Source organism: Anarhichas minor, unplaced genomic scaffold (assembly GCF_050575085.1).
Source record: "Anarhichas minor isolate MPS153535 unplaced genomic scaffold, ASM5057508v1 ptg000026l, whole genome shotgun sequence".
Classification (NCBI taxonomy): domain Eukaryota; kingdom Metazoa; phylum Chordata; class Actinopteri; order Perciformes; family Anarhichadidae; genus Anarhichas; species Anarhichas minor.
Window position 1 is genome coordinate 18,827,161 of NW_027466472.1, and position 27,542 is coordinate 18,854,702.

General features: G+C 42.4%; 1 protein-coding gene across 1 annotated transcript in view; it reads left to right on the forward strand.

Moving 5' to 3' along the window:
- Positions 1 to 26,946, forward strand: part of ryr1b (ryanodine receptor 1b (skeletal)) — a 73,996-nt gene extending 47,050 nt beyond the window's left edge. The window contains exons 73-107 of the mRNA XM_076100610.1: positions 13 to 27; positions 1,641 to 1,811; positions 1,892 to 1,951; positions 2,110 to 2,244; positions 2,393 to 2,505; positions 2,612 to 2,708; positions 2,810 to 2,916; positions 3,012 to 3,063; positions 3,413 to 3,475; positions 7,003 to 7,102; positions 8,302 to 8,381; positions 8,958 to 9,034; positions 9,181 to 9,263; positions 11,885 to 11,965; positions 12,110 to 12,198; positions 12,497 to 12,625; positions 14,071 to 14,175; positions 16,779 to 16,860; positions 16,959 to 18,278; positions 18,376 to 18,442; positions 19,175 to 19,241; positions 19,278 to 19,349; positions 19,551 to 19,637; positions 20,374 to 20,640; positions 20,742 to 20,872; positions 22,048 to 22,090; positions 22,178 to 22,311; positions 22,396 to 22,456; positions 22,538 to 22,684; positions 22,768 to 22,902; positions 23,005 to 23,161; positions 24,013 to 24,077; positions 24,179 to 24,279; positions 25,103 to 25,154; positions 25,255 to 26,946. Coding sequence (XP_075956725.1) covers positions 13 to 27; positions 1,641 to 1,811; positions 1,892 to 1,951; positions 2,110 to 2,244; positions 2,393 to 2,505; positions 2,612 to 2,708; positions 2,810 to 2,916; positions 3,012 to 3,063; positions 3,413 to 3,475; positions 7,003 to 7,102; positions 8,302 to 8,381; positions 8,958 to 9,034; positions 9,181 to 9,263; positions 11,885 to 11,965; positions 12,110 to 12,198; positions 12,497 to 12,625; positions 14,071 to 14,175; positions 16,779 to 16,860; positions 16,959 to 18,278; positions 18,376 to 18,442; positions 19,175 to 19,241; positions 19,278 to 19,349; positions 19,551 to 19,637; positions 20,374 to 20,640; positions 20,742 to 20,872; positions 22,048 to 22,090; positions 22,178 to 22,311; positions 22,396 to 22,456; positions 22,538 to 22,684; positions 22,768 to 22,902; positions 23,005 to 23,161; positions 24,013 to 24,077; positions 24,179 to 24,279; positions 25,103 to 25,154; positions 25,255 to 25,350 — 4,641 coding nt within the window. The 3' untranslated portion in view covers positions 25,351 to 26,946. The remainder of the gene's footprint in view (positions 1 to 12; positions 28 to 1,640; positions 1,812 to 1,891; positions 1,952 to 2,109; positions 2,245 to 2,392; positions 2,506 to 2,611; positions 2,709 to 2,809; positions 2,917 to 3,011; positions 3,064 to 3,412; positions 3,476 to 7,002; positions 7,103 to 8,301; positions 8,382 to 8,957; positions 9,035 to 9,180; positions 9,264 to 11,884; positions 11,966 to 12,109; positions 12,199 to 12,496; positions 12,626 to 14,070; positions 14,176 to 16,778; positions 16,861 to 16,958; positions 18,279 to 18,375; positions 18,443 to 19,174; positions 19,242 to 19,277; positions 19,350 to 19,550; positions 19,638 to 20,373; positions 20,641 to 20,741; positions 20,873 to 22,047; positions 22,091 to 22,177; positions 22,312 to 22,395; positions 22,457 to 22,537; positions 22,685 to 22,767; positions 22,903 to 23,004; positions 23,162 to 24,012; positions 24,078 to 24,178; positions 24,280 to 25,102; positions 25,155 to 25,254) is intronic.
- The last annotated feature ends 596 nt before the right edge of the window (positions 26,947 to 27,542 follow it).

Genomic DNA, 27,542 nt, shown 5'->3' on the forward strand with positions numbered 1-27,542 from the left:
CTGGGCCTCTAGGCCGGAGATGGAGAGGTTAGACTGTGTTTGTGCACGAGCGCTGTGCTGATCGCATGGCACCCTAGAGTTTTGGGAGGCATTTCATCAAGCGCTCCCATGGAACCTCCACACTTCTTAAAACACAGACCCCAATATTCACACACATACTGTGCATAGAGGCACACAGGGTTATAAACACTATCAGTGGAAGACTCACAACACGAGTAATAGCAATGTTCCAATAATGCGGATCAATGGGTGGTATAATAATGTTTAAATGTAGATTTAGTTGAAACTGCTTCTGTAATGAATGTTTTCTGTGAGTGGGACATATTTGAGTGATGTTGAGCGTGACTGGGCGTGTGTTAGCGACATGAGCGTGTGTTCTTATCTTTGTGTATATGTGTGCGTAGGGGTCTGGAGCGGCTTGATGAAAGCTCTTTGCCGTAGATCGTAGTGGCCTGAGAGGTTTCATGGCGCTCGGCTGAGCTGCTGCGTATGTCTTTTTTTGGAGCGTGCACTCCTGCAGCTGAGCGCCATCACCCCCTACCTGTCTGTTGATTAATAAACAGTTTGCCTTCAGATCGTCCCCGTTGGACACAGTTGTGGAGCCCACACTACTGTGCCATCTGTGATGTTGAGATGTTGTTATTGACGCTTGGATTTCTTTCAGCTTCTTGTGGTAAAGATTCCTGCGCAGGGGGACTCTTCTCTTTTGAATATTATCATCGGCTTCGTCTTCACTACCTGTTTACACCCCCAAAAAAAATTACCATTCTTCACTGTCACCATTCGCTTGATCCATCAGCAGCGTATGTCGGGGAGGGGAAACTGAAGCTAGTTCGACATCACCAGTCATTTACTAACTGGACTCGCCCCTCCATATCTAATTCATTGACACCATTAAAAAGTTAAATCGTTGAGTCTCTAATGTTTTTCTTTTTGTGGTTGCTGTAAGATGAATATGAAAAACCTCCTCTCCTGGGCTATCAGATGGGCATTACTGTGGTAAGCTTCTGTTGCCTGATCATCACAATGCCTCTCTCTGGCCAAAGAGCAGTGTGGACCCACAGAGGCACACTGCGCTGAGGGCAGAGGGGTTGCTGTAAAGGCCAGACAACAGTTGGTAATGAGCACTGGCCGCCTCAGGACAGGAGCGTGTGAGAAGAGCTCCAGGCCCCCCCCCCCCCCCCCCATAGACTTGTGCTATTCTGCGTCCTGTCCAGTGGACAGGATGTGCCCTGTCTGGCCACTGCACTACTAACAGTGAGGCTGCTTTGTGTGTATCGACTGCAGCTGATGCAGCAGTGAAGCACCTGAAGCGCCACCACAAGTTGATATTCATGAGAAAACGTGTTGTTCGATTTCAGCAGATGAATAATTACTTTCACTTGTCGATTCACTTCATCAGCATGTTGTGCGTAAAATGTTACTCGACAGTTGGTTCTTGGCTTCTCATTGTGTCCATTTTCTGTTATGTTTTGTGTTAGAAGTAGTCTTATGTCGTTTTTTTTTGTCTAATATTTGTCTAAAATTCTCGAAAGCTTCCGATGTCACAAAAATATTTTCTGAAAAGGAAATGTGTGAGGTGCAGGGGCTTGTAAGTGGAACAGTGATGGATTGGTCTGAACTTTTCTTTCTGTCTGTAGTCTGGAGGCTCAGAGCAGGAGCGTACCAAGAAGAAGCGGCGGGGGGATCGCTACTCCGTGCAGACCTCCCTTATCGTTGCAGCGTTAAAAAAGATGCTTCCTATCGGCCTCAACATGTGCTCTCCGGCAGACCAGGAGCTCATCAACCTCGCCAAGCTCAGATACTCACTGGTACTTTGAAGTGTTCGAAGTCAACTTTATGAACAAATACATTCTGAGTGTCGCCTGAATCTCGGCCTCTTTCCTTGTAGAAAGACACAGATGAAGAGGTGAGGGAGTTCTTGAACAACAATCTGCATCTGCAAGGCAAGGTGAGTAGACCTTTTAATTATTTCACATATTGAAGATGATAGTAGATATTTAAAATGTAAAAATAACCGCAAGCGGCAATTCCGGGGTTCAGGCCAATACAGACACCTGCGAGGGTTTAATTAAACACGCAGCCTACATATTTGCCCTTTGGCTTCAGGTGGAGGACCCCGCTATGCGCTGGCAGATGTCCCTTTATAAGGAGCTGTCCGGAAAGGCTGAGGATGCTGAGGACCCTGAGAAGGTGGTGAAAAGGGTTCAAGAGGTGTCTGCTGTCCTTTACCACATCGAGGTGGTGAGTAAAGGACACAAGCTCAAGTGCTCTGCGAGCAAACACACATGACTGTATACACAGACTGTATACACATTGAATGCATTGTCTTGACAAGCTTTTGCTACAAAAATGAGGATTTGTTGGGTCAACGCTTTTTCTCTCTCTCTAGACGGAGCATCCCTTCAAGTCAAAGAAAATGGTGTGGCACAAGCTGCTGTCCAAACAGCGTCGCAGGGCCGTGGTGGCCTGTTTCAGGATGACGCCCTTGTACAACGTCCCCGCGTAATGATTCCCCTCATACTCAATAACAAAAAAAAAACACTCAATAAAATAATCTGAAGGCTTTACATGAGCCATTACAACCGTCTCCTCTCCTCTCCTCTCACAGGCACAGGGCAACCAACATGTTCTTGGACGCCTACAAACGCAACTGGTTAGAGACTGAAGGTTACTCATTTGAGGACAAGATGATCGACGACTTGTCAGTAAGTCATCCTCCCTTTTAAACGCATGAATCATAAGATAAACCTACACATCGTGGGCAATATCTCCTTAATGCCAGTCGTACGTTAACTCCAATAATTAGAAAGCCTTGGAGGAAGAGGAGGAAGAGGAAGAGGAGACCGAGACGAAGCCTGACCCCCTTCATCAGCTGATTCTTCATTTCAGCCGCACAGCTCTCACAGAGAAGAGGTGAGGGCATTTTTCTTCGTCTGCGACTCACCTCTTTAATGACCCGTTCCCTCACTGAGACTTGTTGAGTCCTGTCCTGTGTTTTCTCATTACAGTAAACTCGACGTTGACCATCTCTACATGTCTTATGCTGATATTATGGCAAAGGTAAGACAGTCAGTGAGCAGCATCTTTAAATGGTCTGGATGTGAATAAATAGATAGAAAGAAATACTGAATTACATACAGCTGAAAATAATAGATTGGAATTGTACAACAGAAAGTCTGGTGTTGGTTGTTTGTAGTACATTTGCCTTCAACAACAATTATTTACATTAACCCTGAACCTACCTGATATTGGTTTACTTGCCCTCCAGTCACATACATATTTAAGCTTTCACGAGACATGACAATGAAACATGAATATGGCAATTGGAAGGGATCAAAATGTCAATCGTATGTAAATGTGTGATTGCTAAATCTGATGTGGTCTTGCACTTGCTGTCATCTCCCTCCAGAGCTGCCACATTGGTGAGGAGGACGAAGGGGGAGATCAGGAGGGGGAGGAGCCAGCCTTTGAGGTGCGACAGACAGAGATGGTATGGGGGGGGACCAAGGGATGGGAGACAGGGGGAGTCAGCGGAGAAGCAACTCCCCACGCACTGAGTGACCACACCTTGAAAACACACTCGGCACACCCCCCCACCACCACAAATCTTCTCTTTTTTATTCTCTCTTCCTGTCTTTTCTCTCGTCCACTCACAACACTTGTCTGTTTCCTGCTATTGTGGACTGACCTGTGCATGCCTTTGCTGGACTCTGCCCACCAGTCGGTTCAATGTTGTGGACTTGAGTTGTTATATTTCCTAAATTGCATGACTTGGGTGCAGAGAGTCGGTGCAGCTAAAGACAACAAAATGAAACGGAGGTCAAAACAAACCACTGAGTCTTTGCTTGGTGTCATAGTTTCAGAATCACAATTTCCAAACCTGATGTGCTTCTCAATTTGTTTAGGGGTTGATTGAAGTTTACAGCAAATGACCAAATGTCTGTTCTTCATGTCTGTTGTTAACAGATCTAGTAAGGCCACAATTTAGCAGTGCACAAAAGTATTTTAACTGCACATTTAATATGGACAAATGTGCTCAGCAGCACCTAAAGGTAAATCAACCCCTGACTATGTCTGGTAATTTGAATGAGCATCTCAATGATTTCTTTTGCTTCAAAAGCCAGGTTTGGACACTGATGTTGTAGGTATAGAGATCGATGGCTTTTCCTGGAGGGCAGCATAACATCCATTTGCACTGCAAATCTCTTTCACACCAAATCAGGCGTTGCGGTAAAACTCACATGGTCCACTTAACGCCCGACTTGGTGTGAAAGCAGGCTCAGTGTTATTTTCATCACCAGAACATCCTGTCTATTCCTTCATGGAAGCTGATATGTGCTCAGAAATGTGATGTTGTCATCCAAGACAAGCAGCTATTTTTAGAAACCGATAATCTCTGAAGCCACGCAGCAGGTTTCCTAACAGTGGAACCAGCTCTCTTGTGTGTCCGTGGTCAGTCTCCCCCAGGCTTGCACCACCCTTTCCTGACTCACACCCTCCTGTACTCACCTGCTAATCGGGCTGCGTTCACCCATATGGACTCGCCTAATAACTTGAAATCTAACCGGCAAAGTAACCGATTTTGTTTGTCTTTATTTTGAATTGGACAATGTTAACAAGTCTCCCTCTCTGTGCTCACCAAGGACTACAGTAAAAGCCTGCAAAGTCAGCCGTACACACACTGTCCCAAAGCCAAGCACCCACTCATGCAATCATACACTGACTCACATGCAGACACACTCACACCCTCAGCCACATTCGATCTCTTCTCACTCATCACAAAGACACATAGTTTGCTCGTAAAAAAGATGAGCAGAACCTCTGTAAGTAGAGAAAAGTTCCACTATTTTTAAAAACAGTCAGGCTTAGGAAGGAGGGGGGGCGGAGGGATGGGTAGCTCCCGTTCTGGGTGCTTTGGGTGGAGGCTTTACGCATGGTGTGAAGTGGGAGGGTCAAATCTAACCTCTTATGTTGAGAGGATAGTTGTTCGTCTCAGCTGTACTGTTTTATTTGTAACAAAAGGATTAATGTCGTATGATAGGACAGTGCAGTACAGTGGGTGTTGCAGTGAAGTAGCATACAGTACTAGGTAGCAGTATTAAAGTAGTATAATATAGTATGACACTGTACAGTTTTCAATTTCAGTCGGGTCTCTATATTATGTACGTTATATTGACAACAGTAAACAATATCTGCAAACGCATTCAATAATATGATTTTATTTTGTATAAAAAAAATTGTTTCTTGCTATTTGATATACAAGGTGACATATTTGGGCCATTTTAGGTTAAAAACAATAATAATGAAGCCGGAGGAGGGGGAAGTATTCTGAGAAAAAAAACTCACATTTACAAGGAAAAAAAACTTGAATATTCTCTGAGATTATAAAAGTGCCTTCGTGGGATTTTTTATCCCCATATTTGGACTGTGGAGGAGTGACGTAGAGACGCCGTATACGGCTCTGGTAGCGGTAATGACCTGTCTATCACAAGGTAGCGCCGCCCTAAATAAGACTCCACTTTATGGTCTATTTGACTCTAAATGTGACCCTAATTTGCAAAATGAACATCATGCTGTAATGAAGAAGACTTGAAACTAGAGATTGAGACCATAAACTCAACAATATTTACTGAGGTAATAAATCAAGTGAGAAGTCATTTCATGCGCATTGGCTTCGCTTTTCAGAACCGGAGGCCTAAAGTAGTGTTATTATGGTAAGGGTAGCCTCTGAGCGAGGCGAAGGTACTGAAAGATACATATATGCATTTTCTTTTATGTTCTGTATTCTGTTATGAACATAAATAGATACTGATATATTATATTTTGCACTCACAGTACCATAGTGTTAAACGGTGGCGTCTGTGGTGTGATGAGGTTGATCCAACCTTGCAAATTGAAGGGAAGTGAGGTGGTTTGACAAAAACGTTTTTTTCTTGGAAATGTATGACCTTAGAATTTACTAAATATCTGTTTTTTTTCCCACTGAATATGACCCTTCTCCTCTGGCTGGTAATCCTAATAAATCATCCTTTTTGTCAAATCAAAACCTCTAATTGATTTATTAAACATATAATGGTTTATCTTAAAATTGCCCAGCCTTGCGAGCGCAAATTTAGAACATTAACTATTGAAATCCCAAATATATTTTTTAAACTATAGGCACTTTATGATACTCCTAGTCAACACTTAGAGTCCCGTGTTTAAACTTAAGGACAGAGAGGAACCACATGATGCTGCTGCAGGTAGCACAACTGAAGGGCTCTGGGTTTGTACTGTTGGATAGCAGGATCTGCATGCTGTGTTACTCAGACGACTGCTGCTGCTTCCTCGTAAGAATGTGTGAAATGTGTGGTGTGTTGTGGTATGCCCGGGGAAGAAATGTCTGCTGCCATCGACTGTTTGCTGCCTCTGGAAGATGTCAAGAGCTGGAATAACTGTCTCCATCACTAACACACATTGTGTTCCATTGAAAGAGAGTCTGTGTGCGTGCGTGCGTGCGTGCGTGCGTGCGTGCGTGCGTGTGTTCCTGTATCTCTATCTTTGTGAGAATTAATAGTAGTTTTAGTGTTTTAGATTTGGCTTTTCTATGAGTAAAGGTCCAGAGCTGCAACCAGCACCTGAGCCCAAATCTATTCATGACTAAGACAGTGTTTTTTTAAAGGCTTTTAAATCTGTCGAAGCTCACTACGAGGACAGGCCTGATGAGATACAGTAGTTATTTGTCAAAAATATTTTCTTACTTATGTAACGCTACCTTTTTTTTGTATCTAGTCTGTAGTGAACAGAAATATTAATTTGGATGTGTTGTATGTCATCATCAGCTTTAGCTTCATTAGAAACGTCTGTGTGTGCAGTCAATGGATGGTCATAATTAGGATAGAATCATAAGGATGTGTGTGTGTGTGAGTGTGTGTGAGTGTGAGTGTGTGTGAGTGAGTGCGGGGGGCAGTGCAGTCCCCGTTGGCAGGGTTACAGCTGTGTCCCTCTTGCTCTCCACAGGACAAGGAGATGGAGAAACAGAGGCTTCTGTACCAGCAGTCGCGTCTGCACAACCGCGGGGCTGCAGAGATGGTGCTGCAGATGATCAGTGCCTGTAAAGGTAGCTGCTACACACACACACACACATACTCACACACTGTCACTCACATGGTTTTGTCACTGATGCGGATATTATATTGACTTTAAATAATGTCACTATAGGCTGTCCTTAGAATGATGAATGACCCATCTGGGTTAATTGGTAATAAATAGTTCATTTGTTTTGAGCTGTGTGATATTACAGTTCCCCTCAGCCCAGTTAACTGAATTCAAGGATAGAGTGGTGTTTCAGACACTGAACAGCAAATGATGCTGATGCTGCACTTTGCCTCGAGGAGTGTAGTGTAGTGTAGTGTAGAAATGCTGAAAAGCAGGAGTGAGAATCAGTTACAAGTCAAAGTCCTGCATTCAAAATGGGTCAAAGGCATTTAGCATCAGAGTATACTTGCAGGACCAAAAGTAAAAGTATTAATTATGCTGAATGGACAGTTTTAGGATAATATATATTATATTACTGGATTATAATTAATATGCATTAATGTTTAACGTGACATCACATTCATGTTGCGGCTGTTAAAGGTGGGGGTCATTTGAATCACTTTATATACTGCTGGGTAGCTTAATCGCTAAACAGTGCATCAATTATTAATTGACTTTATATATTTTTTTAATTATTAAACTGAGTCTTCAAAGTAACTAAAGCTGTCAAATAAATGTAGTGGAGTAAAATGTGCAATATTTGCTTCTGAATGGTCGTAAATTAGAAGAATAAAATAACAGAAAATGGAAATACTCTAGTAAAGTACAAGTACCTTCAAATTGTGCTCAAGCACGGTTCTTGAGTAAATGTATTTAGTTACATTCCACCACTGACTTTTTAAATTTTCTATTACAAGAAAAAGGTTTTGTTTTTTGAATGAAATGCTGGAAATAATAAAATGTACTTTCAGCTTCACCTTATTAATCCAGAATTAAATCAACAAATACATTCTAATATACAATAAAGTAGTAAAAGTTAGACCCACTTTTACCAGCTTCAACAATGAGGTGAAACTCATTCATGCGTCAGAATAAACAAATCATATTTCCTTCTGAAACGGACCATTCTGCATGATTAACACTTTTACTTTTGGTATTTTGCTGCTAATATGTTGTACTTCTACTGAAGTCACATTTTGAATGCTTTACTTGTAACAGAGTATTTGTACACCGTTGTGTTGGCACTTTTACTTCCACCACTGATGTCTCGTCTGATTCCAGGTGAACCTGGAGTCATGGTTTCTTCCACACTCAAACTGGGAATCTCCATCCTCAATGGAGGCAACTGTGATGTACAGCAGGTAAGTACGTTTTTCACTAGACAGCTGGAATAAATCACGGCAGCTGGATTTTCACGATATCACAAGGTCACGCAATTATTTGCAGGATCAGATATCGGACGAAAATCCATCTTGTCGGGCTTTAAGTAATGAGTTTGTGTCCGGACCAATCAGAGGCCTGTGAGGAGCTGCTGGCAGCTCCGGCTGTGATTTAGGTGTATGTCAAGCTACACAGAGAGGGAACTGTCCGTTCAAGACAACAATGTCCTGAAGATGTTAGCGGAGATGGTGCGATAGCATCAGTTCTATCTGAACAGGAGAGTATTTCTTCATTAAAAGTAGAGCACTGAGGGCTTTTGTCCACAGAAAAAAGACATTTTTCGCTCTTCTCCCGACTGACTTCGGCAAGAGTTTGATTGACAGATGGTCCATCCACTCACTCAAGTGCCTGCCCTTTTCCAAACAGTTTGCAATGACAACTTCTCAGATGGCGTTAAGACTAAAGCTCAACTGAATGTTCTATTTTTCATTCTAATGAGGATGCTACTCACCATCTTAATCGCTTTTGTTGCTAACTGTCAACCTGTCTGTGTGCAGAGGATGCTGGACTATCTGAAGGATAAAAAGGATGTGGGGTTCTTCCTCAGCGTTCAGGCTCTGATGCAGACCTGCAGGTCTGTCATGGATTTCTGTTCTTGATCTCTCTCGTTTTTTGATTGTTGCTCTCTAAACAATGTTTAGAGTGAAAGGACTTATTGTGAGTAAAGTTTGTAGAACTGCATAAACTAAACTAAACTGACCGAATGCTTCATGTTGACAGCGTTTTGGACTTGAATGCTTTTGAGAGACAAAACAAGGCCGAGGGACTTGGGATGGTTTCAGAGGAAGGGACTAGTGAGTATGGTCTACAGCTTCTTACTGCCACACACTATCTGAACTCACTGCATACAGACTGCCACACACACACACACACACACACACACACACACTGTCACATCCCTGTTCTCCTACGTCATTGTGCATTGGTTTGAGACACAATGTGACATGTTTCTAGTTCTAGTGAGTGTCTGAGTTTGCCTGTTTGAGGATGCAGGTATGTTTTCATGAAAGTGTGTGTTCTAGGAGTGTTAGAGCCAGGACGCTCTTGCATTAAACGCAGCATTATGACTATTGATCTATGAGTCTTGAGATTGCTGGACTCACTGCATCTCTTTGTCTTTCTCTCTCCCTCATCTCGTTCACTTTGCCCGTTTTCGACCCTTTCCCCCTCCATGCTCGTGTTTCTCTCCCACACGTCAATTTGCTGTTCTCACGGTTCTCAGATAAGAAGCTAGAACGTGGTAAATGATCTCATATATTTGCTTTCTTTCTGTCCCTCCTTTTCTGTCCTCTCTGTCCCTTTTTTTCTTTTTTTTAGCTCTCAATCACCCGACTAGTCTTTTCCTTGCTGTGACCTTAATATGCATTTCATTTCACACTCAAGGACCGAGTGAAGTCAACCTTTACAGTCACTTGTAAGGTTTGATTTTCGTCCTTGAGTGTTTTTAATCGCAGATCTACTGTAACTCTGACTGAAGTCTTGTGACTGATCATTGGGAAGGAAAGGCAGTAACCTCATTCCTACTTTCCCACTCAGTTCTCTCCAGTCGACCATAGAGAACTACACTCACCCGGTGTCCTAGAAACTCTGAAATGAATTGCAGCAGCAGCAGCAGGGACTCTAAGTCCTGTATCGCTCTCATTCACATCATTTAAATGTAGTTTGACCCACACAGCTAGACCATCTGTGTGAAGTCACTGCATATAAATCCTCTCTCTCCCTAAAATGTTCTCATCGAGTTCCGCTTTTGCACGACAGCGGCATTTAATTGTGGCCTCGTTGTTGGAATAATCTCAACAAGAAAGCTTTCCAGTGTACGTTGAAGTAAAAAAAGTGCAACAACTAAAAGCCTGTTGCTGATCCAGCATAGCGTCTTATCACACGGAAGATGGGAAGGGCTCTCTCCTCAGTCCTCTGTCCCATCAGGACAAAGAGTGGATCATAACAGGAAGAAATAACTGGATGAAAATGAGAAAAGAGTCGAGATAAGAGAGAAAAACTAAATGCTACTCAGAACAGTGCTTTCTAGTAATTCCCACATAGTGTATTAGTGCATTTAAATGTATTTATTGATTTATACAGAGCATGTTAATGAGGATCAACTCCACCGCCACGTTTCTGTTTTTCTGTCATGAGTACATCTGAGCATGCTTGTGCATTTCTGACTACGACAGTTTTTCAAGTATCCACTTTCTGATGGCATGCCAATAGAGAGCTGTAAAGTGTGTATTTTGTAATGGATGGGATTTAAAATCAAATGTCTCAGTCAAAAGATACTGAAATGAACTGAAAAAGCTACTCGCGTCCTGTGAGATGAGTTGGCGTCCTTTACTTCCACCCTGACACAAACAGCGGTTAACTCACAATTCGACATCTATTCGTTATGTTTCCTCCAACATCCACACACATCCATGCATGCAGAGTTCAGTAGATCTGTCCTGCATGCCGGAGTGCCTTGAGCTTCATCTCTGTATTTGTGTGTTCACCGTCTTCATTCGTGATTTGTATCTGTATCTGTTGTTATTCCCTGGTTTCCTGGTGACATGTATCTGTGTATCCCATGTCCATTTAAACGTGATGATCTGCTGTTCGTTTGAGTTTTGTTGAATAGAGGTTTTCTGTAAAACAGTATCTGGAGTGCTAGACGGAGGTAACGTTTTCTCGGCCTCCCTTTCCTGCTGACAAACCCATTCTAACCCATTCTAATGAAAGGGGAGTGGTATGAAGTGATGGTACTTACACTCTTACTGTTTTTACAATGCACATGTGTGTACAGTCACGGTGCACTAATCAGCCTCACCACACACACTCTGCTTTAGTTTCATCTACTGTTGCAGGTAAGTTTGTTTTGCTTATCGATAATATTTCACTACTAAATCTGCCACTGTAACATTGTGCAGTGTTAAGTGTGTATCAGTAAATGCGTGACGTTATATTGGATAACCATAATCACCATTTCACCAGATTAACACAGTTGATGCCTAATCTGAATACGGATTCTTCTGTTTTAACAAGTCGACTGTTTTCAGATTCAGCCTTATTGTTTTATAACATTATGAAAACTAGATATTTAAACTCTAATTCCCTGTGCAGTGTTCCTTGTTAAAATAGTTTGAATATATATATGTTTTATATTTAGAAAGGGGAAGGATCTCTGCACTAGCTTCAATAAAATGACTATTGTGTAAAAAGTTGATTTTGCCTTTGGAACTGGTGAAATAGTTTTGCCTGAGAAGCAGAATTATTTTGCATTTAGATTCAAAAATAGATTTTTAAAAATGACTTGTTCAGATGGAGACACGTACTAGTGTATTGTTCTATTACTTCTTCCTTCCAGTAATAACTTAATATACCTTAACACAGCAGAATGACGGAGAGACTTTTCAACATGAATCATTTGCATTTCCTGTGTCCCTCTTGCCAGATGAGAAAGTGATGGCGGACGATGAATTTACGTGTGACCTCTTCCGCTTCCTGCAGCTTCTTTGTGAGGGCCACAACAACGGTGAGTCAAAGCTGGAGCCGAAGCTGGTGTGTTCAAATGAAGCTCCAGCTAGGAGCGCGCTTGTTCATTTATATATCACTGTAAATGATGACATTTCAGTTGTTGAAAACTCCATTTAAAGCGCACTTTTTGTTCTGTTTCCAGATTTTCAGAACTACTTGAGAACTCAGACGGGCAGCACCACTACCATCAACATCATCATCTGCACGGTGGACTACCTGCTGAGACTTCAGGTTCTCTGATCTTTGTCCCACTTTCTCCAGACTGTAGCTACTTTTGTGAATAGCCGCTCTGTTTCGTTGATGGTTGTTTCATGTTATTATTATCACTGTGAGGTTTTTTTGTTCCTCAACCAGCACACATACATTTATTTCAGAAAATATGGTCTTTTTATTTGGTATACTAACTCAAGTGAGGTAAACATGACTTTAATTGTATAAATGTCCTACTGAGACTACATTTTTCAGTCAATTTAATAATACGGTATAATTTAAAAGTTTTTGTTTTCTTCCTCCTCCTTCCTGTATGCAGGAGTCGATCAGTGACTTTTACTGGTACTACTCAGGAAAAGACATTATTGATGATCCTGGTAAGAGGAATTTCTCCAAAGCAATGACTGTGGCCAAGCAGGTCTTCAACAGTTTGACTGAGTACATCCAGGTAAGAGAGCCCCTGAACACTGTGCATGTAACGCCCTCTTTGTAGGAAAGGAAATGCAGGAAGTCTTTTCTTTCAAAATAAAACTATGAAACGTACTTTCTCCACATCCAGGATAATAACTAAAGACAACCCAGTCGAGCTAAAAAAACAAAGACAAGAGACTGTAGTTAATGAAATGAAACCGTAAAGCTAGAATTTAAACTTCTGTCCACATTGAAACTATCCACCCTTTAAAGCAGTGGTTCCCAAACTTTTTCTGTCAAGACCCCCTTTGATGATATAGGAACATTGGACGACCCCCCCCCCCCCCCCCCCCCCCCCGCAACCCGACCCCAAATTTTTCTTGGTTTTTAATGAATTGCATTATAATGCATGAACTGTATAAAATATTTTTATTTCTTTCTAAAATAAGTACATATCACTTCACAGTTTATTCTTCAGTTTGTTTAACTGGGGAAAAAAATAGCAATAATAAAATATATATAAAATAAAAAATATATAAAATAATTTGTAAATACAATTAACTTAATTTCAAACAAAGTGCAAACAACATATACTGTATTTCCTCACATTGAACAGCAGGTTTTCTCAAACAATAAAATAACACAATTATGAACAAGGTGTGCAGGTCTACATGGACCATATTATTTTGTGATCATATTCCTATGTATATTCCTATTCATATATATCAATCAGTGACTGGTGTGGGCTTGCTTTGCTTTACAGATTTTGTCAAAGCGGGGTTGCTGGTTGGAGATAGCTACTCTCAGTTCATTCTCAATGTTCAACTTTGATCTGTATTTGGTCTTCATTGCAGCAACTGCAGAAAACCCTGTTTCATATAAATAGGATGTGGCAAAAGGCAACAGTATGCCCATAGCTCTTTGGCCTAGTAGTGGGTAGTCTTTCTCCACTCCAATCTTTATCTTTCTCTGTCGCTCCGTATCTTTCTCGCTCTGTGTCGCTGTGTGTCTCTCTCTCGTTCGCGCTCCCTCACTCTCTCTCTCCCTCGCTCGTTCGCGCTCTCTCGCTCGGGCGCGCGCTCGCTCTCTCGCTCGCTCGGGCGCGCGCTCGCTCTCTCGCTCGCTCGGGCGCGCGCTCGCTCTCGCTCTCGCTGGTTTTGCCACAGTCGGTCTGTGACATGAGCCGCTCTGGTGGCGTGGTTGGAACACAGTGCATGTCACGTCGGTTATTTTATATTGTTTTACCGGTGTATGTGTGCGTCTGTGTGTGTGGGTTGGTGATGAAGCCGCGACCCCCCTGTAGTACCACCGCGCCCCCCCTAGGGGTCGCGACCCCCACTTTGGGAACCACTGCTTTAAAGCCAGGTGTTTGTTTCAGAACATTTACTTTGAAACACAGTACAATGTTAAAATATATCCCCTAGCATGATGTCAGCACTGGGATTTCATCTACATTGCCCACCTTGTTTCTGTGTCTGTCAGGGTCCCTGTACTGGAAACCAGCAGTCTCTGGCCCACAGCAGGTTGTGGGACGCTGTGGTGGGCTTCCTGCACGTCTTTGCTCATATGATGATGAAACTTGCTCAGGTAAGAAACATCCCGACTCATTATTAACCTTTTTGTAGCCTTTCCGATTTATTTCCCTTCGTATATCATGGATCGCTTCTGTAGAGAATCAAGAATAATGTGTTTGTTGTATTTCAGTTGACCAAAAGATGAAAGCAATATCAAATACAAGTGTACACATTTCCAAAGGCTATAGTTCAATTCGTTAGTCCTCTTTGAGTAAACTAATTATGTGAACTGTCTCTCTCATGGTTCTTGCAGAGTAAAGTATGTATTTTTTTGATTCTTCTTTTCTTTTTGTTATATCTGTGATTATTTAGTTTAATTAATTGATTTTTATATCTTCTCTAGCTTTTCCCCTATTCTCTTTGTCCGATTGTTTCTGCGTCTCTACTCAGTCGTTTTATGTTTACGGTCGTGATCCTAAAGATTTTACTGATGGAACAGCAAACGTGCTTTAAGACTACAAGTCCCAGAATGCCGGGGGGCAGCAAAACTAACTATAGTCATATAATAAAGTTTTACTAACCAACTGTGATCAACTGTGATCTGTGTTTGCGCTGCACCAGGGATGTCCAAATTTAACAAAATGAGAAATCCGTGCATTGAAGCAGCCTGTGGCCGCTTCAAAATAAAAGTCAACTCGTGTTTCGCCGATTAAATACATTTAATGTGAAGCTGCAGCTGTAGGAAATATTCAGTTTGCATGAGCAGTAACTTCACACAGTATTTTTTGTCCGGAAATGTCGCCACAGACACTGAATTACAACTAATGTAGAATTTATATCAACTTACTAAATACTGTTTTCATTTCTCTGTAGCCATGTTGTTGTTTTTACATTTACTAGCATTGTTAATTGATTTGAAATAGTCTTTTTTTTAAATTTAGCCTTTTTTACATTATATCAGTTTATCAGTGTGCTGCTGAATTATGGCACACTGTTCACCACATTCAGTTCACCACATTCAGGTTGTCAACAACATGAATTCAAGTTAAGGTGGCAGGAACAATTTGAGGAAAAACAGTTCTCTTTCATTTTCTTCGTGATTCTATATCATCCAGTTAATCCACCTCACCTTATTTGCGTGTAGATTCATGTGGTAGTACTGACCAGTGATCAGGGTTTGAACGTGTGTTTGCTTTGAATAATGTGTGCCGGCGGTCTGTAACTTGTTTGACCTAACGAAGAGCTGCGGTGTTCCCTGCTCAGTCTGTGTTGATTGCTACTGAAGCTGCATTTTTGTATTTGCATATCTTGAATATCTTTCAAATGGTAGGTTATGAGGTTTTTTTTATTAAAAAGGTAAGCTATAATAACTTTTGGATCAGCACTTTCAGATGAACTCATCTGAGCTCATACATACATTTTCACAAACTCTGTTGAGACTAAAAATTAGCTTTAACACCTGCACTGAATGTATGTGTCCTCTCTGATGTGTTTGTACTGGATGAGAAGCAGCGTCATTTAGAACATTTGGCCTGTCCAGGTTCAGACAAATACAAAAACAAAGTAAAAATGTTGATGGATAACATTTTTATTTTCATCTGTAACCCTATTAGATGCACCCCGATCCTGGACAACGAAATGGCGTAAGAATGTGTCTCTCTGCCAGCGCCATCTCATTTAGAGGCCCGTTAAGATTTTTTTTTAAAACATTTTTATTAAGATCTTATGCTTCATCACATTATTTATTACGCAGCTGAATACCCAAATCATTTCCATTTCCCTCTGTATTATTGTTTAGGTGTTCTAACAAGCCATACATTCAATTACTAGATATTGTCCCTGAATACAGGGGACATGTGAATGGACTGTCCGTTCAGAGACGGCTTGAATAAAGATTGACGAGGTAAATTTAATTGCATTCTTAGATGTTATTCCCTTATTAAAAGTGGTATACAACAAATATAACAAATATAATTTATTCATGAAAAAAAACTGGTTAATTATTCCTTCCTAATTTATGAGACTCATTTCACATTGTTGCCTTAAGCATCTAAATGTCTCGCTTTGCTTCTTTTCATTTCGCTGTATTTCTGCTGTTTTTCTATATTTTGTTCTTTTGTGTCGTAGAGGTATTAAAAGGCGCCAATGCGGTTTTACAGGTGGCTGATGCTTGCACGTCCCGAAAGCTTTTTTCCTCTAGACCTTCACCAGCCTGACTGCCACTTTAGACTGTCTAAACAATTTAGCAGCTCTTGTTATCTACTGGTGCCGGTCTTCAGGAGCGCTAAGATCAGCGTCTGCAGTTCTGTTCATCTTCCTCGCTCTAATGCTGCAGCCACTCTTTCAGATAAAAGGGGAAAGGCGTTGCTGTCTAGCAGAGGCTTTTTTCTTCCCTCCTCTCATACCTGCCTGTGTTTCCAATGTGTTTGTTTTGCTGTCCGTCACATCAAGTGTACTATCTGTGATGATAAAAATGCATGTTCTTTATTTAAAAATGCAAACCCAGGATCATTTTTGGAGTAGAGCACACTCTGAGGTAGCTACTCTCCCTGTTTTTTTGTCCTTGAAAGATTCACATATCCTCTCAAACTGTAATATATCATCCGTCAGTACACATGTTAAGAACATATTTCTCCACTCTTTGTGTTTTGCTTTGTGTTTTTGGTTTTGTTGCAGGACTCCAGTCAAATTGGACTGTTGAAGGAGCTGTTGGATCTGCAGAAGGACATGGTGGTGATGCTTCTGTCTCTACTTGAGGGTACGATGTCCGTCCCAGTCTAGTGACGTCCTTTCCGTTCCGTTGCGTGCTTTCTATACATTTCTCATCTCCTCTCGTCCTTGTTCCGCTCCTTGCAGGCAATGTGGTGAACGGCACCATCGCTAGGCAGATGGTTGACATGCTGGTGGAGTCCTCCAGCAACGTGGAGATGATCCTCAAGTTCTTCGACATGTTCCTCAAGCTCAAGGACATAGTGGCGTCCGACGCCTTCCGGGACTACGTGACCGACCCCCGCGGGCTAATCTCCAAGAAGGACTTTTCCAAGGCCATGGACAGCCAGAAGCAGTACTCTCCCTCAGAAATCCAGTTCCTCCTCTCCTGCTCGGAGGCCGACGAGAACGAGATGATCAACTTCGAGGAATTCGCCGATCGGTTCCAGGAGCCGGCCAAAGACATCGGCTTCAATATCGCCGTCCTGCTCACGAACCTGTCGGAGCACGTGCCCCACGACACCCGCCTTCAGAACTTCCTGGAGCAGGCCGACAGCGTGATCAACTACTTCCGCCCTTTCCTCGGCCGCATTGAGATCATGGGAGCCAGCAGGAAGATCGAGCGCATCTACTTTGAAATCAGCGAGGCGAACCGCAACCAGTGGGAAATGCCGCAGGTCCGAGAGTCCAAACGGCAGTTCATCTTTGACGTGGTCAACGAGGGCCAGGAGAGCGAGAAGATGGAGATGTTCGTGAACTTCTGCGAGGACACCATCTTTGAGATGAACATCGCCGCGTCGATCTCTGAGCCCGAGGGAGACGGCGCCGAAGAAGGGGACGACGAGGAGGAAGAAGAGGGCGGGGGAGATCAGGTAGAGTCTGCGGAGGGCGATGAAGACAATGGAGATGAAGCACCTCCAGAGTCCGCCTCAGCCTTTGCGGAGTTCCTGCGGAGCGTGCTTGACTTCTTCAACATGTTCACCTTCCGTAACCTGCGGCGTCGGTACCGCAAGCTAAGAAAAATGACGGTGAAGGAGATGGTGATCGGCTTGGTTACGTTTATCTACACCGTCGTGATGGGTATCCTGATGTTCGTCTACGGCATATGCAAGGGCTTCTTCACACTCATATGGAAGGCGCTGTTCGGCGGAGGCTTAGTGGAGGGCGCCAAGAAGATGACGGTGACGGAGATCCTAGCCAGCATGCCAGATCCCACGCAGGACGAAGTTCACGAGGACCTGCCGCCCGAACCGGGGGCTCGAGAGATCCAAGACGCAGACGGAGGGTCGGACCTCTTGGATGTTGTGGAGGGAGACGAGGAAGAGGAGGATAGCGAGGAGAGAGGGGAAGGTGGACGCCTGCCTGGCTTTAGTGCTCCTGGAGGACTCGGAGACTTTGGTGAGACGACGACTGAGGAGCCTCCGACTCCAGAGGGCACGCCGCTGCTGAAGAGGAAATTGGTGAGGCGTTCTGTCTGTTACTGTTGTTTAACGTGCACGCTCTCCATTAATCCGTTAACTAACCGCAACTCAATTATTGAAACAGTTGGAAGCCACAGTGGGAGGACCTGGAGAGGAAGAGCAACCTGTTCAACCTGAAGAAGAGGTTCCTCTGGAGACCGAGAAAGCAGAGTAAGTTGGCTGCCTGCTGAGAATCAACATCCAAACTGAGCTGCTTCTGCTAAAGATGAGGCGAATATTGATTCACTCTCAGCTAAGACGTGCAGCCATGTCAGCTAATTGACAAATTTACAAGTAAATGTACATTTAGAGTTCACACATTTAAGAGCAAATGTGTCAAGTAATTATGAATCATCTTGAATGTAATTCACTTTTTGTACAGAAATGTGTAGAGACAATTTCAGTGTTCGCATGATCACATATCTACAGTACAACAATGTACTAAGGCCACTCTAGGTAAGAAAATATTATTGCAGAGCTGTGGGAGGGGGGCTCATATCCTCAGAAAAAAAACTCCAATATCCAAAATTAAAGTTGTAAATCTATGAGAAAAAAATTAGATATTCTCTGTGATTCATGTGGTTCATTCTAAAGAAAAAAACTCAAATTTACAAGAAGAAAATTGATTATAAGGATTATAAATGCTGGCTATCCTTCATGTTCTTTCTGTTATTTTATGAACACGATGCAATGTGTGCAATGTTTTTTTCTTGTGAATTTATAACTGAATCTTGTTTTGGGGAATATAAGCCCCCCTCCCACAGCTCTGTAATAATAATAACTATTTTTCCTACAATAGCCTTAATACACCATTGTACATATCTGTGTAGTCATCCAGGCAGCTTTATCATATGTTTAAACAGTCCAGAGAAAAAAGTATTTCACCTGATGTGTCTCGTCCAGCACCGAGAATGGAGAGAAGGAGAAGGAGGCCAAGCCTGAACCAGAGGTAAAGGAGGAGGAGCCTGAGGTGAAAGAGGAAAAGAAAGTGAAGACGAAGTCGAAGAAGGACAAGAAACCGGCCGAGGACGGCTTAGAGCTGTGGAATGAGCTGGAGGTTCAGAGGATTAAATTCATGGTGAGGAGCTCTCTGTTACAGTAAATATTTTAGGAATTTTCTTGTTAGCCACCACATGGGGCTGCAGTCTGACATGTTCTGTGACATATTGGTATTTTTAAGTAATGAAGTGAGGTAGAAATGGAGACTGAGATGTTGATTTCATTTGGTTTGGACCGGATGATTGTCACTCAGAAGGCTGTACCGTTGTTTTCTTCACAGAACTACCTTTCTCGCAACTTCTACAACTTTCGGTTCTTGGCCCTGTTTATCTCCTTCGCTCTCAATTTCATCCTGCTCTTCTACAAGGTCTGTGCATCTGTTACTAACGTTAGACGACACACACGGTATCAACTCATGGCGATACCCACCCCCCAAATAAATCTCCATAAAACACACTGAGGAATGTGTTACAATAAAGTTACATCAACTCTTTTGTCCAGGATCAGATGGTTTTCTCTTAATCACCATATAGCTGCTGAACGTTCCATACCAACAACATAGAGAAACACATACCCACTGACATCGTGTGAGCGTATGTGGAGGACTCCATCACACTGCTAGCATCTTTTTTGCGGCTGTTCGGAGGACATTCAGGAGTCATTCAGGAGCAATGATACAGTTGAGGAACACGGCACTACATAATTCAAGATCTCAGTCAATAAGGAGCACACTATTTCCCAAAAAAGAGATGGCTCATGCACCACAGTTTATTAAGGAACTCTTTTTACTAGTGAGATGGGCTCAATGTTCAAATTTGAGGTTCATCTACTGATGATTGGGTATATAAATTATTCTATTTATTTGTTTAAATCAATATATAAATATATATATATATATATATTTATAATTATGTGTTTATCATTTGTCATTTTTGTCATTTCCAATGCATATCTTTATCTCAATAAAAATGGGATCACAAAGATCCACCTTTCTGTATTCAAAAGTAATGTTTGCAATGTGCCCTTGACATTTTTGTTAATTTGCCTTCATGCCGCACAAATAAACCAACAATTAAAAGACTCATTCTGTGTGACCTCTCCAGGTGTCTGAAAGTCCTCCAGGCATGGGGGGCCCGGAACCGTTGGAGGGTTCTGGTATGTTTGAGGGCTCTGGCCTGTTTGAAGGCTCCGGTGCTGAGGAGGATGGGTCCGGATTAGATGACGGAGGAGGAGAAGATGACGAAGAGGAGAGTCCCTTGTACTACTTCTTGGAAGAGAGCACAGGCTACATGGAGCCAGCAATGGCTTTCTTCGGTATCGTCCACACCATCCTCTCCCTCCTCTGCATCATCGGCTATAACTGCCTCAAGGTATGCTGTGTTTGCACCACAAAACAAAACACGTGGGTTTTTTTTTGTGTCCGATTGTGGGTTTCAAGCAGCGTGTCTTCTTTTCCCTCTTTACCCTTCAGGTCCCTCTGGTTATCTTCAAGAGAGAGAAGGAGCTGGCCAGAAAGCTTGAGTTTGATGGTGTCTATGTCACTGAGCAGCCTGAGGACGACGACATCAAGGGCCAGTGGGACAGACTGGTGCTCAACACTCCGTAAGAGCCCTGTTACATCATCAGATGTAGGCCCAACCCTACTGATTCATTCCAGCCCAAACCCGACGTTTCAGCATCAAACTCTCTCTCCTAAGATATTCAGAATAATAGACCTGTTAACACTTGTTTAATGAAACTGACTCACCACTTTTTTCTGTGAAGACATGATGACAAAAGCCAATGTTCTCCACGTTTTCACAAACCTGTTAAAGAAATGAAAACAGAACCTGAAAAACTGGTGATTGTTGACAGTTCATTATATATTTAAAGCTGGCTGAGGCAATTCATGTTCGAGACATTTTAGTGATATTTGTTGAACGTCTCTGTAGATCCAGACAGCAACTGATAACTCAAATGCTCTGACAAAATAAGATATCAAATATCCTGTAGCTGTGACTGTCAGAGGCCTGAAATAAGCCCGTCCAATCATTTAGAACTGCCTGTCGAACAAAAATGTAGTTTTTCTAAACAAAATTTGGTTGTTAGCTCCTAGATGGGAGTGCTAACAATAGCCTACATTTGTTTACGTTCATTGTTAGGCGTTTTCATAAATGTGAGACATGAGGTAGTTGGACACGCTAACGACGCGCTAAGCTCCTCCCCCACAACGCTCCCTCGTCCTCCGGCAGCAGTCAGGCTGTGTGCGTTAGTGTGTTTTGGGGGAGTGGCTTCAAAGGGAGGCCTGTAGGGAGGTGCTGGGGTTTTCACAGTTGGATACTTTCAAAATCTAGGTTTGTCTTGGTTTAATTCTGGTTTCTCCGAAGTTGCTTACTCCACCTTTAACTCTTAATATTGTCCTTGATTTAGGGGTATCACAGATTTTACACTATTATTATTATTAGTTAAAATAAGCCTTAAAGGAATGACAACAGAATTAAAATAAAATAAAAAATTTGAAACCTGATTAAAAATAGCATCTAACTATATAGATAAAGCATGTTAGTTTACATGTTAGCAGCACGATAGCATGTGAAGGTTAGTACTAAATGTATAATAACATCAGATGACAGCTCTTAAAATATTGTCCTATAAATCACACACACACACACACTTATGTCGATTTTTGTATTGCCGATGATGATGGAGCCTGGAGGGTTCATGTTGCAGGGTAGTCACGCTCTGGTCAGGTTGCAGACTTCTAATATATGGTAAATGCTTTTTGTTTCTCAATGCAGATCCTTCCCGAACAATTACTGGGACAAGTTTGTGAAAAGAAAGGTGAGTTTTCTTTCCCTGACAGCTTTGATTTGAAATGTCAGGGATATTTTCTTGCGGTGAAATGACATCGGTGTGTGTGACACCCAGGTGCTGGATAAATATGGTGACATCTACGGCAGAGAGAGGATTGCGGAGCTGCTCGGTATGGACTTGGCTTCTCTGGACGTCAGCGCCATGACTCATGAAAAGAAGCATGAACCAGACACCTCAATGTTTAGCTGGTATGTGCTGTTCACTCTCTACATGAACCATTCAGGGTTTAAAGAGCATAATATCAGAGAACAAACCTGTCCTCCTCTCCGTAGGATGACCGCCATTGACATCAAGTACCAGATCTGGAAATTCGGTGTTATTTTCACTGACAATGTGAGTTAAGGAAGCAGTTCATGGTTTGATTGAGACAATGAGAGCTTGAGTGTGACTGACAGCCCTCTCTCATGTATTTAGACCTTCCTCTACCTGGTCTGGTACACGTTGATGTCTCTGCTCGGACACTACAACAACTTCTTCTTTGCCTGTCATCTTCTGGACATCGCCATGGGTGTCAAAACCCTACGCACCATCCTGTCCTCTGTTACTCACAACGGCAAACAGGTCTGCACACTTCCACTCTAATGATGCATCGCGAGGCTCTCTGCACACCGCACACTAATGTCCCATAAACCTGTCCCTCACAGCTGATGATGACGGTGGGTCTGCTGGCCGTGGTGGTGTACCTCTACACCGTGGTGGCCTTCAACTTCTTCCGCAAGTTCTACAACATGAGTGAGGACGAGGACGAACCGGACATGAAGTGTGACGACATGATGACTGTGAGTGGCGGGGCAGAGAGATAGATGCCTGTAGGACCGTGGTATCGGGTGTCCACTTTACTTTGTGTTATGAAACATGATTTTCGCCGCTCTCTCCCGCAGTGTTACCTGTTCCACATGTACGTTGGCGTGCGCGCTGGTGGTGGAATAGGAGATGAAATTGAAGACCCGGCCGGTGACGAGTACGAGCTCTACCGAGTGGTCTTTGACATCACCTTCTTCTTCTTCGTCATTGTCATCTTGCTGGCTATCATCCAGGGTATGTTTTTCTGAGTGGTGAATTCTCTCAAAGTGCTCTTTGTTGTTTGGGGGTAATTTAACACTATGTGAAGAGCTTTCGACATTGGTGCCTGCCTGTGGTAGTGTACGCTGAGGCAGAGAGCAGTGCAGAGGAGGGATGGGTTGTGGATTGCACCAGTGTTCCCCTGGATTGTCTCAAACAAAAACTTGTTTCAATAGAATAATTTGAAAGTGCTATAATCACAGAATTAAACACATAACAGCTTTAAAAGAATACTACACTCCCAGAATGACATCATTACATATGATTATCATTACGTATATACTCACCCCATGTTGCCTTCATTTATTTCACATTCCTCCACGGTGAACAGAGATTTCAAAAAATGGAGAAAAGTCCAGATGAATTGAAGTAAATGGGGGCTGCAGTTAACAACAGCAAAACTATCTCAAAACATCAGTTTACAAACAACTGTTGCAGTATAATGCAAGTCTCAGGACAACCCAGAAGTGATTTAAATAGTAAGGGTTAATAAGTGAAGATGCGTGTAGTAGTGAGCAAACAACTGGATACATGAGTTGCATCCAGAGCTACCTCAGAAAAATGTCTGTGTTTTCTGATGTGATGTGAGGAAAGCCTCCTGACTGAGTGAACATGGGCAGAGACTTGGAAAAATTGGAAAATCTAAGGAATAAGAGAAGACATTTCAGGAAAACATGTTTTGTGACCTAAAGTTCGCCGTCTCGAATTCTAAATCTGATGAAAACATCTGTCCAAAAGCTCACACACTGACCTCTGTAGACATGGTAAGTTTGTTGAGAAGATATCTGATCTTCAGACTCATACGAAATGCTGTGTGTGTCTCTCAGGTTTGATCATCGATGCCTTTGGAGAGCTGAGAGACCAGCAGGAGCAGGTCAGAGAGGACATGGAGGTAAGATGATGACTCTCAGGGGGATTTAACACCTCACGTCACTGATTCTTCAGTTACAAGGCGAGAGCGTGTTTCACCTCAACTGTCCCGTCTCCCTCCAGACAAAGTGCTTCATCTGTGGAATTGGAAGCGACTACTTTGACACGACGCCGCACGGCTTCGAGACGCACACCTTAGAAGAACATAACTTGGCCAACTATATGTGAGTTACCTGGCAGAGTGCAGATGTGACCCTCCTTTTAAATACAGTATGTTTCCACTCATTTACCGTTTACTTCCAGAGTTCCAGATGTCCTCGAAACCCCCTGAGGGTTTGATCATTTTAGAAATAGGCATCAAACGAGTATTGAACCTTTATTATTAAAACATAGCAGCATATGACACATGACTTGACTTGACAAGAAAAAAACGCTGTGACAGACATCTGCAGTGTTGATGTTTTTGTCCAGTGGGAAATCGGCTTTAGTCTTCTAACACACACTAACATCTGGCCTTGTCTTCAGTCAGTATTCATTTCCGGGACAAATGACACCCGGGGGACACGCACTCGTTTATTCCCTTTTTCCGGTGCATTGCTATGCGACATGCATTAAAGTGAATATATGATAACATATATATGATCAACAGGGACTTAGGCAATTTCAATAGTTTATTGACGTACAAAGCCACCAGACTCCAGTCAGAAAAACAGTCATTTTAACTCACTGATCATAAAAACATACAAACAAACAAACTTGACAGAAACGAAATAAAACGAAAAAACCCTCTTTTTTTGTTTGTCTTTCCACCGTTCCAACAATCTCCAACTCTGGTTTCAGAGTTTGAAAGAGAGACTGAATAAGTGACAGATATAAAACAAAGTAACCACCGTGTTCATGACGTCAATCACGACACACCAGAAAAAGAAAAGAAAAGAGGCATGCTCGTCTACTGACGATGGCAAAGGAGTCTATCGCCTGTGTTTAGTGCACTTTTACTGTTTAAAATGTATTATGTTTGATTTGTGTTCTCTATTTCACCTTCAGGTTCTTCCTGATGTATCTCATCAATAAAGATGAAACGGAACACACAGGACAGGTCAGTAAACAGACATAAGGTCGGTTGGTGTACATTGGTTTTTGTTCATAAAATCATTCTTTCTTTTTCTTTTTTCTTTTTTTACACCTCTGTGTATCAGGAGTCCTACGTGTGGAAGCTGTACCAGGAGCGATGCTGGGACTTCTTCCCTGCTGGAGACTGCTTCAGGAAGCAGTACGAGGATCAGCTCCAATAACGTCCCGCATCCTTAACGTCTGAGGGAGAAGGAGAGGAGAGGAGAGGAGGGAGGAAAGATTACAAATGTAGACTCTGAACACATCTATTTTCTTAGTTTCTCCTATCTTGAAGCTATGCACACTTTGACTGCACTGCTGTACCACCCGCAGCACGATGTCGACGAGAGAGGTTTGAGGGAAGCAGAAGAATAATATCACGAGGCATAAACAGACAGGGGCCTTTTTACTGCGCTATGAAAACACTACATGGCCTTTTTGGTGTAAAATATACATAAACTGCCTTTGTGTATCAGTGCATTTATACAAAACGGGCTCTTTCAGTCGCTACTGCTGTAAACGTTTTAGTGCCTATAGCAATGTCACTGCTTTTTAGCTTTAACACTTTTATTTGAGATTAGAGTGGATATGTTTTATTTATATTGTTTGTAAGGTTGGGAGTTGTTCGTGTTTTTGTATGTGGCTGTTGCCATTTGATATTTCATTTCTAAATTTCTGGAGTTTCAAGGAGAGCGAGCGCTTTGAAAGGAAAATAATTCAGCTGCTCACCGTCGTATCTCCGAGATCCTCGAGGGAGCAGTGAATGTTTTAGGCCCCGTCTCGCTTCCTTTTCTTCTTTTCTCTCCCTCTCTCGAAAGAAAACCAGTCTACAAACAAGCGATCGTGAATGAAAACTTACCGAGATAATAAAGTGTCATCTGCGTACGCGACACATACCGGTGTGAATCGGCTGTATAGACGAACCCAGTTTGCACTCTGAAGTCTTACAATGCGTCCCTGGACGCATGTGGTCCCCTCTCTCCACTGGTGTCTCTGTGCCATATAAGGCAGCCATGATGTACACACATGCAGTAGAGGAGAATGCCAAGGGTATTTATTCTTCTTTATATGCAGATCAGATCTTCTGAAGACGACCGTTTTAGCCCGTCTGTATTTCTGGCCAACAGTCTGTTTTATGACACTTTATGCACAAATAAGTTTTTGTCTGTGCATTGAAATAACTAGTGAATGTATTTAATGTGTACATCTTGGCCACTGTGTCATGTGTATAACGGAGTAACGTCTGGGCTGCTTAGAGGCCTTTTGATGAAAAGACATATTTTACATAAATACATATATTTATTTTTCTTTAGGGCTTTGAGGAATTTGAGCGATCGTTCTTCTCCGTCGGACTTGAACACGTCGCGTGTCCCTGTTTGTGAAAAACCCACGGCGGTGGAGAGACTCGTTCTCACACTGAAGTTAATGCCCAGTTTGCAGTCAGAAGAGAACATTCTTGTTTTTGCTAGTTAGGTTTTTACGATAGATCGGTTCTTTTTCTCCGAGTCACGTGCGCTGCGTCGATCTCAGACAGTCCTGTCTCACTAATCCTTTGACGGATCACATACAAACTCTCCGTCTCGCATCGAATGTCTCGACACACTTTGTCAGAGGCAGAGCAGTATTTTGTTTGCCGATGACTCTGAAGTGTGTAGCTACTTGCAGCTGTGGTCCACGCGGAGGCGGCTGACTGGAGATCTTGACTTTCCACCTGACTGAGTGTCCTCTGACTGAACCCTGTGTTTCAATACAGAATAAACAGATTATTTTAAGGACAACTTGGACATGTGTCCTCATTTACATGTGAAGCTCACTGTGTGTGTGTGTGCGCGCTTGTTCCATCTTTTGTGAGGACCAGTTTTAAGTATGAAGATATTTTTGGTTTAGGGAATGCCTCGTGGGTCACTATAAGTCTATGTGTACGAATGTGTGTGTCTGTAGGCATGCGTCCCTGAGGTGTATTGTAAATGTTGTGGTAGGAACATCAACAGACATTTGCATATTACATAACCTGCATGTAAAAACGGTCTGTGAGCGTCTGACAATGTTCAGGTTCTCTTCTTTAATTGTTCCATGGTGGTTTATTTCTGACACATTTGTCCCTTATGCCCATTTATATGCACATTGACATCTTTCAAATGCATTTACAGTATATTAAAACAATAATATTTAGTAGTTTAAGTAAAATTACATTAGGATTTAATTCCCCATAATATCCTTTATAAATAAGAAAATGTGGTTACACTTTCTATGACGCCATGTCTACATGCCTTAAAAACATATTCATAATGCGGTATCTTCTTATAGCACTCCTAAATATTGACAGTGGTCAACAATCATAAACAATCATAAACACATTATAAAGCATTTTATG